The following is a 14,765-nucleotide window of genomic DNA, read 5'->3' on the forward strand; positions in this document are numbered from 1 at the left end:
GAGAGTTCAGTGCACTATTCTTTCTGTTTTTGCATATGCCTTAATTTATTCATCATTTAATAAACGTTTAAAAATATAGTTTAGTAGAACTCTACGGGTTCTACATAATATTGTTCTCTATTTCCACTGTTCTTATCAAAAAAACTAAGTCAGGAATCAAAACATATCTACAAAAACAGATCTGGATTTCATGACCTGCAATGCAATCGTCTGATGAGTAATTCTATGGCATATAAACCTTAAGTCCACAATATTAGTGACTAGCAAGGCGATTAGTTCTGACATCAGGTTTACTAATATGGTGAAAAAAATGGTGCAAGAATTTTATACTAATTTTATGGGTCAGCCTCCAGGTTTTCTAAACATTTGCTAAGAATAAAATGACAGCAACTGCCAAACTATCACATTAACTCTCACATCCAAGGACCTATTTCTACCACCATTTCAATTAAACCTAAATGTGAAATATTCTATCTTGCATACGTCATCAGGTGTACATCATCAAGACAACGTATTATATACACTTGATCTACTGCTGTACTGCTGCCCTTGTTGACTCAGAAGTTTCTACCATGTGTTGCACTTTGACACAAAAGCCAACTAAATGTTTAGTTAGGTATGAGAGAACTTCTCTACCCTGGCTATTTCTTTATCCAGAGAGATTCAGAATTTAACCCAGGAAATATACATTTGATATCAATTTTATTTATGTATTACTTATTACTTTTAGGCTCAGGTCTTTTTTCTCTTTTAATACACTTATTTGAAAATTTTGACAAAAATATTTGCATATATTCTTTATATGGAATAATGCAGTAATTGTCCAATTTTCAGCTGAAATATAGTTATTGGCAGATATATATAAAACTTAGAACACTTGATGACAAACTAAAATCGATTTTATAGAATGCATAATATATACAATTAAATATCCAACACAGGTAATATTGGAATCTAGCGTAGAATTCTGGCTGATGCCAACATTAAAAGAGGAAAAATGTCCTACTGATTACATTTTTATAAGCAGTAAGAACAATGTCTTCCTCATAATAAAGACTTCTATTTCCTCTAGAGTGTCATGGTTAATTTCATTACATTACGCAATGTGAATTGGTCTTCAAAAAGTACAACCGGTACCTTAAAAAATAAAGGAACAGACTAAAATTGATTGTATCACTTATCTTCTTTCTCAAAAAGCACCATGTTGTCCTGTTAACAGCTTCTGAGAATGAAGTAGCCAGTCATTAAATAACTTTACTCTTAAACATAATCACTGTCTCTTCTTTCTCTGGTAGTTGATAAATTTAATTGAAAATTAAATTAAACAAAATATAATACTTTTATATGGGGTGTATATATGCCCAATGTTCCATAAAACGGAATCATAAAGATAAAACACAGAAAATATATTTATACTTACTTGTTGAACTCAATGACTTAAAAGCTATCATTGTTAATTTAAATAACACTCTATTGTACAGATTGTAGAAATTTTATTAAAATAAATTTCATATATGATCTTTCGAATCCTTACAGTTAAAAGAAATGTATCTCTGGGAGAAGAATATGGATATGTGCCTAAGCATAATGTATGAATATAATGTCACATAATGTATCAATTTAGAATCAGAAATAAAACACTGATTTTTACCTGCAAAATTTCTACCTTGAAATTTGTTTTTATCCGTGTCTTCTTATATGTAATTTCTGGGGTTCAATTTTTTCAAATCTTCTACACTCTCCCCATCCAAATGATGTAGGTGATTAGGAACCACTAATGCAATAATTAGGGAGTCTTATTGGACCTCAATATAAAACTTCAAGATTTTTATTGTACTTTGGGAAACAGTAAATTGATTCACATTATGCTGAGTTTAGTCTTGATTCAGTAGTACTATTTAATCTTGAACAATGAACATCACAGTCCAAAACAGTTTTCAAACTATATTGTCTAAGTGATGCTGTCTAATTCCTATTAAAAAGATTTCAGAGGACGCAGACTCACCAAAAAAAGTCTGGCACATTGAGTATTAAATAATGTTTAATGATATTTATAAGCAATTGAATTTATATATTCCAGACTTATTTACAATACTTTATAACTTAGTGAATGTAAATTTCAACCCATAAATCTTCAGTTTGATGAGGCAAGAAAAAATTTCCAAGTAGATATTTCTTTTCATTGAATAATTCTATTTATATCTTAATTGATAATCTTCCTTCGTTAGGCCCACATGATGGACAAATGCTTATATGGATTTATTTCCAGTGTACAAAATAAGAAAGAGGATGGAAATGATCTGTAATATAAAGCGAGGTATAGAAATAATATTAATATGCTGTTAACTCAATAAAATGCAAAGTATGCACAAAATAAACTACTTTAAATAATAGATGAGGACTCACATACTAAGGAGTGGAAAATGTTGAACAAAGACAAATTACTTCTATCAGGTGTCGTCTCTATATACTCTTAAATATCCATTTTATTTAACTATATATCTATGAACTCAAACATGTAATTAATAACATGCAATAAAATGACTCCTAAATGGGAATTAAATAAGAAAAATAACTGACTATACCAAAAGAAAATATATATCTATAGCTTCATAAAAAAAAAGAAGATGAGAGCTAAAGTATGAAAGCTGCTAGTAGATAAAATATGTAAAAGAATGATTATCTCGCAGACCAAGTAAGAAAGGGGAGTAATTAAAGTTCTAAAAGAGTTAAGAAATATGAAACAAATTTAACTCCTCCTTAGGATATAAAATAAATTCTTAGAATAAGTCAAGAGAAGTTTAAAATCTCAAAGTATTGAAGAACTCCATCATATTTTACAGAACAACTAGGTTAGAAGCATTTCTATATTTGGAATGAATTCAAAATCTACGTCCTCTCCTAAAAACTTGTAGGTACTAGCTAGAGAGAAATAAAACTAATTTAAAACAATTTATAAATCTTGGAAGATAGGGCCTGCCTGGTGGCATAGTGGTTAACTGCACATGCTCCACTTCCGTGGTCAGGGGTTCCTGGGTTCGGATCCCAGGTGTGGACCTAGCACCTCTCATCAAGCCATGCTTTGGCGGCATCCCACATGAAATAAAGAAAGATTTGCACAGATCTTAGCTCAGCAACAATCTTCCTCAAGCAAAAAGAGGAAGATTGGCAACAGATGCTGGCTCAGGGCCAATCTTCCTCATCCCGCCCCACAAAATAATTGGAAGAAAAGAAGAAAGTTTGCCTAGAGATATCAAAAACTGTGTGTGCAGAGCTGTGTTTAAATGAAAGTATAGTGATGGCATTAAGAAAAACTTGGGTACTTTAAAAACTCTGATTCATCCATTCATTCATTTTTCATCACATAATTATTTACCATTGGTAATATACATTGCTGGGTAATGAGTCTAAATATGCCAAAAGAGTACTGGATATTAACTAGTTCCGATGCAACCAAAGGCACAAATTTTAAATGACGTGATAAGTCAAAGAGAAGCACTAATCTGTGAATAAGTAAAAAATAAATTGCCTACAGAAATTGCCAGATGTATAGATATAAAATGAACTCTTCTGTTTCACATCTCCACCTTAGAAGGATTTTTATAGCTTTCACTTTAAATCATATTAGTTGAAGTCGACCATCACTCAGCAAGTAAAGTAGAAGAAACGAGATGGTAGACTATCTCATTTATCTAGTTATAGGGAAGTTCCAGTCCGCTGCTGCATTGGTTAACTGGAGTACTGACAGGAATTGTGAATAGGTTACCATTTTTCAAAGAAGTAAAATATCATAAAATTCAGTGAACATTAAATTCTATCAGTCAATATAGAGAGAAAATGAAATGGGATTGAGTTTTTTTCTGATTCTGAGTTATCATTTGTTTCCTGTTCACAGAGTTGAGGTGAGTCAACTATTTTGATTATGAGATATCAATTCTTAGTGTTTGGATAAAAGAATTTAATGGAAAAATAGAAAGACTGGTGTGAAAAAATAGAAAGACCAGAGGTTTGTCACAAAGAGATAAACTAAAAAAGTGAGAAATTTAGTTAGGTTCACAAACTTAGATGTATCCTTATAAAGAAGAGTGAGAAAACAAAAATCTCAGAAATAAGATATTATAAAAAAAGGAGCACACTTTGGAGAAAAAGCAAGCAGAAATTAAGATATTGACTAGAAAAGAAAAAAATCATGAAAAAGATGTTCATTCATTTAGTGCTCTATGGACCTGAGAGACAGAAATGTTAAAAGGCTATGTATAAAAATACTTACTTGTGGACTTTAGTATTTGATAAAGTGATGCTATGTTTGTGACATTAGAGGAATATACAAATCGCAGAGAATACACTCCGCAGGGATATGTGATATGAGGGTAATGAGTACCATAGCAAAAGTCGTTTTATTTTGAATTCTATATTTGTTCTGGAATTGGAAGAGAAGTGACTAAACCAAACATGCTTTACAATTTCAAGCAACTAAAAACTTGAAGTGCTCCACAGAAGCAAGATAGATGCTCAAACGAATCTTCCCAAAACGAAGTTTACTGAAAAGATGTCCAGGTGAACTGTCAGCAATATGTTAAATGTAATGTTTCCAAGTTCTGACATCTTTTCTTATGTCATGATATGGGTGAGTTAGGCTGAAATTTCAACAGAACTCAAAAATAGGCAAAAATAAAGTTAGGTCAGAAGACAGCTAGAGTGATTTTTTGGCATATATGGACTAGGCTAACTGTTGTATGATACAAAGGCAGGATGGACCTGTGACACTTTTCAATAGATGGTACCCTACAGTCTTATGATTCTAGAAAATGTCACGGATTTAGGATTTAAAAAGCATTGTCACTGTAGTTTATTTCACTTTATTCAATAGAATTTATTATTGTATGATCTAACATCTGTGCCAATATTCCTCTATTATTTTTGTATGTGGGACGCCTCCACAGTATGGCTGATGAGTGGAGTGGATCTGTGCCTGGGATCTGAAGTCGGGCACCTGGGCCACCAAAGCAAAGCATGCAAAACTTTAACCACTCGGCCATGAGGCGAGCCCCAATTGCAGGACCTTTTAAACAAAGGAAAGAAAGTATATTTTGTGATACAAATGAAAGAAACTATACTTTAGATGAAATTTCATTGATTATTTATCGTATGATTATCTTCAATTCTTAGGGAATGATTACGTTTGTTGACAAGAAATCAATAACTTTTCAAATAACAAATCCTTATACCTTTAGTACCATATTGTTTAGGCTGATTTGAACTAAAAGACATGCTTGTTTACTGACAAAAATCTTAAAGGATGATATCCAAAATGTGAAGCCAAAATCATAAGTGACATTACAAAAATAACATTAAAAATATTGTTTTAACTATTGGACTTTCTAAATAATATTAACAACATTGCCTTTATCAATTATACTCTTGAACTTAAATCATTTTTATATTCTTTATTTGCTGAGACTAACCAGACTGTTTTATGTATAACTTATTGTGTCTTTTGAAAGACTAAGTTATTTTAAATAAGATGTCTATAATGCTAAACAAATTCTTGAATTTTTCATGATAAAAATGCAACGTTCTTTTCAAACTCCAGAGAATACTTTTTTGTTTCATTTTAATGTGTTGAAAAAGTAATGAATTTTTATTAAAAGTTAAAATGATATTTTAGTATTTTTTATTACTTGAAAAAATTAAAGGTAAAACTAAGCTAAAATTCATTAACATTTTAAGATAAACCTGAACACTGTGTTTTGAATATACAATCGCATTCTACATATTTAAATTTATTTCCTCAATCTGTCAGTGCATCCCTTTGGTCTTTATCAGAGAATTAGCAAACTAGAACATTATAACAAAAATAAGAGAAAATATGTTCATGAAGTGCTCATGACTAATGAGGCAAGCCTTAATAGATGTGTTCAAAATTACTTCTGATTAAAAAAATAAGTTCCATTTCATTAAATGCATCATGTAGACTCTTCATGGATCTTTTCTTATATATTAAAAAAAGGAAATATGACTGCATTTAGGCATTTTTTGAAAAACACAAAGTACATTTTTTTAACATGTGCATACAGGTACTTTTGTGTAAGAGTTGGTTTCTTGCAATTTAACTTTAGCAATCAGAGGTATAGAAATGCAAAGTTCTTGGGTCTAGACAACGATCTCATTTGTTTTATTAAGCATATGACCATTTCTCTGTCACTTTATAAATGACAGTGGTAGCCTCATTAAGCTTGTTTAAAGCTTTACAAAAGTAACTAAATATACAGCTACTTTTCTTAACAGCAAATGTACATTATGTTCACTAAAAAACTAAACGCAAGTTTAGCAAAAGAAAAACTGCTACCTCAATAATTATTTAAGCATTCTGATTAAAAGCAAGTAATTAGTGTCAATTTTTATCTTCTTTAATTACATAAGGGACGTGCTTTTCAATTTATAAGATGAGACTATTTCCATTCCTGATAATAAATGATACAAGTATTAACAACTATTACCATGCAAATTTGGGGCAAAATAGTCACGAGCAGATTTGGATTATAGTTTGTACTATTAGATTAACCATACAATTGCCCATGCCTATTAAATCAAAGCCATAATTTTAAAGATAATTGTGTGTCTAAGATGATATTAAACACTAGAAACTTAAAAAATTCACGCATGATTTAAGTTATATGAAGAACTAAGGAGAGTATAAGTAAAAACAAAAAAATAGCTATATTTCTGCTTATTTTTCATGCAAGTCACACTTCATCCCAAACCCTAAATTTTGAGCAGTGTGAACTGGCTAAAACAGAATATTTAAAAACCAATTTATTCTAGTACATATCTGGATAATATGCATACGAATCAATTTTCTTGGTAAAATCATAGATGCATTCTTTGATTTCTAGCAACACACATAACTGCTAACATATTTCATAATCCCTAAAATCAGCTTTTTAAATAAAAACACTTGATTCTTAAGACGTCGAGAAATTTGCATTAAAATATCTGCAGCATTAATATGTTTACTAATAAAAATTGTTACTGTGACTTTAAGATTAAAAATTAGTCAGTGGAGACAAGACATTTGTAGATGTTTAAAATTTCAGTTCTAAATGTAAGTGAAAATTTCATCAAGATTAGTATTCACTAAGAGCAAAAGAGGGAGAATTGATTTTTTCACTATTTTAATGTAGCCTTACTAGTTAATATATTCTAATAGAAGATATTTATATTTATTTTGAAATACATATCTGAATTACTCTGAGTAATATGCTTTTTGAATTTTTGCCTTGAAATTATTGATAATGTATCTCTACAAAGTATATTTTTACTTAAGGGAAACAATAGTGAGAACATACTGTTTAAAATTTGAAAAAGGTTGGTTTTTGATGACAAATAAGACTGAAAATCCAGAATTCAGTTTGAAGGACAAGGACTGCATCATAGTCCTCATTTATTAAAATTTGATTTTAGGCTACTTTAAATCACTAGTGTGTGTAGAGGTGTAAGTTAACCTTTAGGATTTAGCATCCAAATTACATCTTAGTTATTATGTTAGACATTTCAATACTTTCCTTTCCTTAAGCATGTGTACTCTTCTTGTATGTTATAAAACTTTAAAAAATAAAGCAAAACAAATATCAATAATTTATAGAGAAGCACAATTATTTGGTTCTGAAATGCTAAAATACTATATCATGCTGGGGTAATGGTATTTCTAAATAATTTGAAAAGCTGAACACAATCCTTTATAAAACATTATGATCATTGTTGCCATCACAATGTATGTAAGCAACGGTACATCCACTCCTTTAATCTTATGACACTTGTCTACTCTTATTATCAATGCCTAGAGTAGAAGTTATGGCCTCAATGCATTCAACCCATGCCTTCACATTCACATTCAAAAGGACTAAAATATATGTTCTTCTAGTTTTTTCCTCTCTTTATTTTTCTCTTTTGTTCCCATTTCATAAATCACAAAAGAAATGATACATTTGCAATCTGTCTCATTTTTGTTTCTATCTTATGGTTCCACAATTTTTTTTGCACTAGAAGATGAAAGTAAGAAAACATCATGTACACTGGATTTGCTATATAAGATAAAAGTCATCTTTTGATTGAGTTGTTATAATTTTTATCCTTATTAAATATTAGTTTATGTGGTTTGACTAAAATATTGAATTGTCAGTGGTATTTATCCATTAACTAAAAGGAAAAGGTTCCTATGTAGCAGATAATAAATGGGATAATTTCATTACCAAGATCCTCAAAGGAAGTATTCTGCAGGATCTCAAAGCATTTTTATTTTTCACAGTGGTTGTATAAAATAATCCATTTAGAGAATATGGTCCTAATATTGCAAGAGCTGAGTGTAATGATCAATGTCTCAATATTAGAAGAACTATCATTTTAAGTAAATGAAGGATATTGCTGTATTGATACGTTTCCATCAGGTAGTTCCTCCAATTCTGATCAAAGACTTGACTCCATACCAACATATCACTAAATCATGCTGAATGGCCAAAGTGATGGCTGCATTGATTTCAAAATTTAGCCTAATGTGTTTAATGTCACTGTGGTAAAAGTATGATTAGGTGACAATGTTGGTATTGATAAGAAAATGAGATCTCTCAGTGACTCAAGTGTGTAAAGATGTTTTCCCACCTTATTAAGCCCTTCAAAACACATGGAAATCAAATAAGCCAGAAAGCAATAATCAAAGGAAATACGAAGAGCATTTGAAAAATGTTTTCAACAACATCAAAAGTTATGTTTGATTGTCGTCAACAACCACATCCTAACAACCCGTCCTCCTGTTAAGCATATTTATTTTTCCATAGTAAAGTGCTGTCTGTACCCAAGAGTCACTTTTACCCTTGTTTTTGAAAACAATCTGAACTCTGTTTTCACTAAGAAGAATGGCGTGTTGAACTTTATTCCCTCAAAGATAACACTTTGATACAGGCTTTTATGTAATACTTACTCAAATATGGTGGTTTGTAAGGCGCTCGTGTATTAGACAGCAGTCCATCCAGCTCCTTCCTCTCCAGGGTGCTGTGAAGGGCCTTCTCTTTGCCGAAAGTGGAGAAGGACCGCTCTGCCCCAGGCTGGGCTTCTGGAGTTTCAAACACCTCAGTGTCTGGAACCGAGTCCATGCCAGGAACATGCAGATTGCTGCGATAATCGGCAGCCTGGCGTCCATCAGAAGGGACAAAAGAAGGCATCCAGCACCGATCTGAGTGGCCCAGTGCTTTACATTCCTCGGTGCAGTTGGAGAAGAGATCCATACCTGTAAGCAGAAAAAAGAGAAACTACCAACATCACCAGCTGCTTAGAAGTGAAGGATTACAGGCAGTATAAAGAATAATGGGTGAAGATATCATATCTTTCTTGTCTTAACCTGACAGGAACCAAAAATCTGTCTGTATTCTTTTGTAAAGGGTAAGACTTTCGGCAGAGGCCTCTGAGATAGATGTTTCTTAACTACTCAAAGTATTGGGAAAAAAATGTTGGCTCTAAATTATTTAAATAACTAGGAAATGGTGAGTAGAAAAAGAATGAATATTTTAAAAAATCTCTAGTGAAGTTCTTAACAGAGAAAAAACCCAAGTAGAAAGCCTTCATAATCCATAATCTCTAAAGATGATGTCACCTGACAATTTTTTCTTAGGGACAAAATTGGAAGAAATATGTGACACACTAATGATGATATTTAGATTATGAAATCTGGACATGAAACAGAAAGTTAAATTCAACAGAAATATGGCATACATATTGATAAGCCAATGTATAATAACAATGAAACAAGATTTCATGAGCGGCCAAGAGTATACTTTCTTAGGTTCCTAAAAATGGCTTTCTAAAAGGTATTTCTCAATGACACTCTGGTAGCCCATTTTACTATAAATCACTTATCATTTACCACCTTAGACAAATCAAGAGCAAATGATTGTAATTAGTGAAACCAAGGTAACCAAGTACATGTGAATCAGCTGTAGATACAATTGACAAATACCTTATTACTTGTTCTACATCAGAAAACACTTGTCGTAATCAACAGAGAAGTGTTGCTTCCTAATCCTAGAATGCCAAAATTTCAAATGACATCTTCAAGTTTCATTGTTTCCTATAGTTTGACAAGACTATTAAATATTATCTATTTATTACTCCAGAAAGCTTATTCAGTTTCTTAGGGAAAGCATAACAATTTTTGAGCACTATAGAATACTATCTGATATTCATTTTGATAAATAGCACTATGCAGAAAAACAAGTACATAAACAAAAATCGCATTTAATGTTTTTCTAAACATAGTAACATATTTATTGAATATGTTTTAAAATAGGATCAATTTGAAATAACCAAAGTACAATTAATCTGTACACAAACTGCAATGCTTGCCTCGTCTGGAAAGCCTAGGGATTTTTTTTAACTAACAGAGTAATATGTATTTAATGAACACAATTGTTTCTTCATAAATATCGTGAGTGATTGGAGCTCTTGAACAAGTTTTAGTTTTTAAATTGCTGACGGTATTCTGTCACATCCTAATTTACTTGTTGTGTGTAAATCTTAACATCTGTTTATATAAAATAAAGAAAATAATTTTTCAAAATTATTAACTCTCTAGATTATCCACATGTATTTTAGAATTAAGTGTCAGTTCTGTAAATTGTGTTTAAAGACATAACACCAAGCTTTTTATCATATCTTAATCTCACTTTATAATAACTTTTTTATTTTAAATTAAACTACGTATAATGCCAAGTCTGACTTCGATTATAACATTCCATTGATAATTGTCATGCATAAGCCTGGAAATAAATTACTGATCAGTGAACTGTTGAGGAACGTAAACGTGAGCTGAAGCTCGGATAAGGAACCAGAATAAGAACGGCGTGTGAAACATGTCAGTGTTTCTCTAGACACCAGAGAAGCTCCATTCTTTATTTTATTTCTGCAAGGAGATATGTAGAAAGGAGAAGAGGAAGGAAAGGAGAATGCCCCTGATACCGTGCTGTACCAGGTAGGTAGAAGCCATAGAACCAGAGAGATTTGTATTTTGACACACTGTACTATAAATGCTCCCTGTTTATAGTGTGGTGGAGATAAAGAGGCTTTTTTGATAAACGAAACTACTGTTCAGAGCAAAATTATTATAAGTAATTATTTAGTTTAAAAACAAATTCAAGTTATATTAAATGTGAAGTTGATGGAATTATTTAAATATTAAGAGAGAATTGTATTATTGGATCCTGAGAACGATGGGTACAAATGCAAAAATTGGAATTAATACAATTTTTCTTCACATGACTGATAAATATCATTTTAAGTATACCACATGAGACCATTAACAATCTTTCGCATTTTTGAGCACCTGTACCAAGTGCTCTTATAATTTTGAATATGGTAATTTCACACAGAAAAATGTTATTAAACTAGTCTCTCAACATTATTATTGAGATGTTGTTTGATTATGTTAGAAGGTATTATTAGTAGAACTTGTTTTTATGGGTAACTTATACACAATTGTGCACATTCTCTTCTTTCAACATGTATGGTTTTCTGCTTCTTTTAACCATTAGAAGCTAGTTAAAATTCATTTAGATAGTGTAATAAAGTTCTCATGAGTTGAGAACCTGTACAAGAAATATATCATGGGCCTAACAAGAAAAATGAGGAATAAGGTAAAATTTTTTGTTGGAAGAACAATGTTACTTGCCTAATGGGAAAAAAGTTGTAAATAATGTTCCTAATAAATTTATTAACTAATTCTTTTAAAATGGAATTCCCACAGTAATAATACATGGTTTTATATAACCAGAATGACAGGCAAGGTGGGACAAATTGCATGTGAATGTTTCACCAGTTTTACTGATAAAACAAGTGTATCTATTTCTCATCAGGAAAATATCAGATATTGAAACAAAATTTTTTAAAAATAACATAAATAGTACTTCAATAAATTTCAAATAAGTAACAGAAACATTTGTTGAAAATGGAACTTTTAATTTGTGTTTTAGATATATAGTTTGAGAACCAAATAAATTTTTCCCATTATCGGTTCTCACCCTAGGAAGCCATTGAAAGACTAACATTATCTTATCATTTTCTCTTATCACAAGTCCCATAAAATATATTATTTTAATGAGCAAATAAGCAGAGGTGTATTTAGGTTTTATTGTGATAAATGACTACATGGTGCATAAGAATGCCAGGTATTATAGGACATGTGGCATATTAAAATGCATACCTTTACATCACTCTTAGAATTTTTTAATGGCTCAAATTGAAGCCCCAAGAGAAAATAAGTTTAACCTGACTTTTTTTTTCTAATTCAAATGCCCTTACTTCAGAACCTGCGAAATTTGTATAGCAGGAAAATACAGACCAAACTTCAGTCTTGAAGTTTTGGTAAAATTTCTAAGAAACATTTCAACATATATATTTTACTTGCAATTTCTTCTCCTAGTTATTTATTTTTTTTCAGTTCTTAGAAATAATCTGTTCCACAAGGCATGACAGCTGACGTGATAGACTGGCTGTTATGCAAAGATATATTTACACAAATTTTAAAATACATCTTCTTTAACTGGCAAGTAACTTGTCCCTTATAGTCAGAGGCAGTGATATTACCACTGAGAACAAATTGTGATTTCAAAAGTATAATTGTATTCAATTTGTGCTCTTTTCTGACTAATGTAATAATATAAAATTACATGTACATTTATTTCTCATGCATCAAGCCTTCACAAAAAATGTTTATTTTATTCAAAATATAATAAATTACTTTTAAAGAAAATCAGCACTCAGTTTTTTGAGGAAATTTTCAGTCTTCCTTTAACCATTTAGCACTGGAAAACTAAGAGATAGTAACTCTAACCACAAAAATTGCTATAACTTTTAGAAAAATATGTTTTGCAGGAAGATTTTTAGAAAAATCAAACATGCACATCAAAATTTTCTCCCTATCTATCATTTTTCAAAATGTATACATTTTTCTCCAATATTTTCATACACATTTTTCCAATTATAAATCTCTTTGCATTATCAAATTGTAGCTCAGATTTTCACCAGAAACCTGAATAACCTTTGCAAACAATGGTGTAAATTCACTTTATTCATAAAGCCAGAGCTAATTGCCAGTATCTAAATTCTTGCTGGACTTGGGAAAGGGAAATCTGTATTTTATGATAAAACAAGAATTCTCTTGTTGATATTGCAGTAGTAGTGTAATGGTTTAATACATTTCGTGACATACCTTATCTACTTGTTTGAAAATACTGATAATGCAAATCACTTTATTTTTTAATTTATAGCCAATCTTTGACCATGCATCATGTATAAACCTCATAATAATTAATTAAGAAATAAACACATTTAGAGAAGCTAAGTTCCTTTATAACTGAAAGAAAAATTTACAAGAAGAGAAATTTGACAATTTTGAGGTAAACTATAACAAGTAACATTAACTGAATCATGGCTTATTAGGGTGCTCTTCAATATATATTTTAAGAAGCTACAATTATTAAAAATAGATTCATAATTAATGCTAGTATGTACATTGTATGTCTTTAATAAATGGAAAAAAAACTTCTTACTAATAAACAGATCCCCTTAGATCTACCTCTAATAATATTAAAATGTTTAAGAATATACAAGGAAAAATGTTGTATCCAGTATTCTAAATTAGAACAAAAGTTTATCTTTTAGTCAAAGGGTATAATAAACAAAATTGAAAATATATTTCCTTTAAGTCCACTTTGACTTTATTTTGGCTATTTAAGCTGTGATTAATCAGTTTTTCCTCTTGTGATGGCTTTTGCAGGCCTTTACCACATCTCCTTGGACTTCTGCCATATCTAAGCAATACATCAATAGTGCACTGAAAAAAACGGAAAGCACCTTGACAAGGCTATAGAAAGAAAGTGCCCGGGAGCAGTGGTCAAGCCGAAGAATTTCACACATGGAGCCAGGTGCAGTGGAAAACTGAACAAGCTTATGTGATGCTCTGTGCAGCTGCCTCTGTTTAAAGCCCTTCTATGAACAAGATTGGTGACTGCAAATGGCTTAGAAAGGAGAAAAACAAGTGGGGGGGTGTGTTGGGGGGAGAACAAAAAAGAAAACTATTCATAGAAGAATAAATAGAAGGCATATCTAAATAAATACATACAAAGTAATGCTAACATAGAAGAAGAAAGTGGGAATACAGAAAAAGTTAGGAGGTTTAAACAGGTGAGGCACTAAAGGAAACAGTGTATATCATGTAAGAGGGAATGAGGTTCAAACTAAAGAAGAGAACTCAGAACCTGTATCTTTCCAGGGCTATTTTTCCTTCATAATCTAATTTTCCCCCTAAAATTGAGCTGAGCAAGATTTGCTTATTAGTGTGAAATTTTTTTCATATCCTAAACTTGGAAATAGATGTGCTATGAATAATAGTTCCTAAATATTGCAAAATTGGAAGATCATTAAGATCCGGCTATACACGGAAATAAAACAGATGTACTCATTTACCTGGAATGGACTTAACTTTGGGGAAATATTCTAGCTACTTGGGGTGAGGTTTACCGTACACAACATCAGTATGGACCGGAAAAGTGATTAAGTAAATGCATTTTAATTCTCTTCATTTAAGGTTTTATACTTAAAAAGGAAACACTTCAAAATAATTCTTGCAATAAAATTAGACACATTAAATCTGATCGCAACTCAGCACACAAAGGTGCGATCACTTCTTAATATGAGTGTGTTACTGCAATTCTAAAACA

At 31.1% G+C, this 14,765-nt stretch overlaps 1 protein-coding gene across 3 annotated transcripts in view; it reads right to left on the reverse strand.

The window, feature by feature from the left end:
• The window catches only part of PCDH10 (protocadherin 10), a 61,640-nt gene that overhangs the window by 38,876 nt on the left and 7,999 nt on the right, over positions 1-14,765 (reverse strand). For 2 of the 3 annotated variants that reach the window (XM_070609062.1, XM_070609065.1), the window contains exon 4: positions 8,978-9,283. In XM_070609062.1, coding sequence (XP_070465163.1) covers positions 8,978-9,283 — 306 coding nt within the window. Of the gene's footprint in view, positions 1-2,023; positions 2,301-8,977; positions 9,284-14,765 lie in introns of those variants that run through there. The other variant, XM_070609063.1, reaches the window with a different exon arrangement.

Source organism: Equus przewalskii, chromosome 2 (assembly GCF_037783145.1).
Source record: "Equus przewalskii isolate Varuska chromosome 2, EquPr2, whole genome shotgun sequence".
NCBI lineage: Eukaryota > Metazoa > Chordata > Mammalia > Perissodactyla > Equidae > Equus > Equus przewalskii.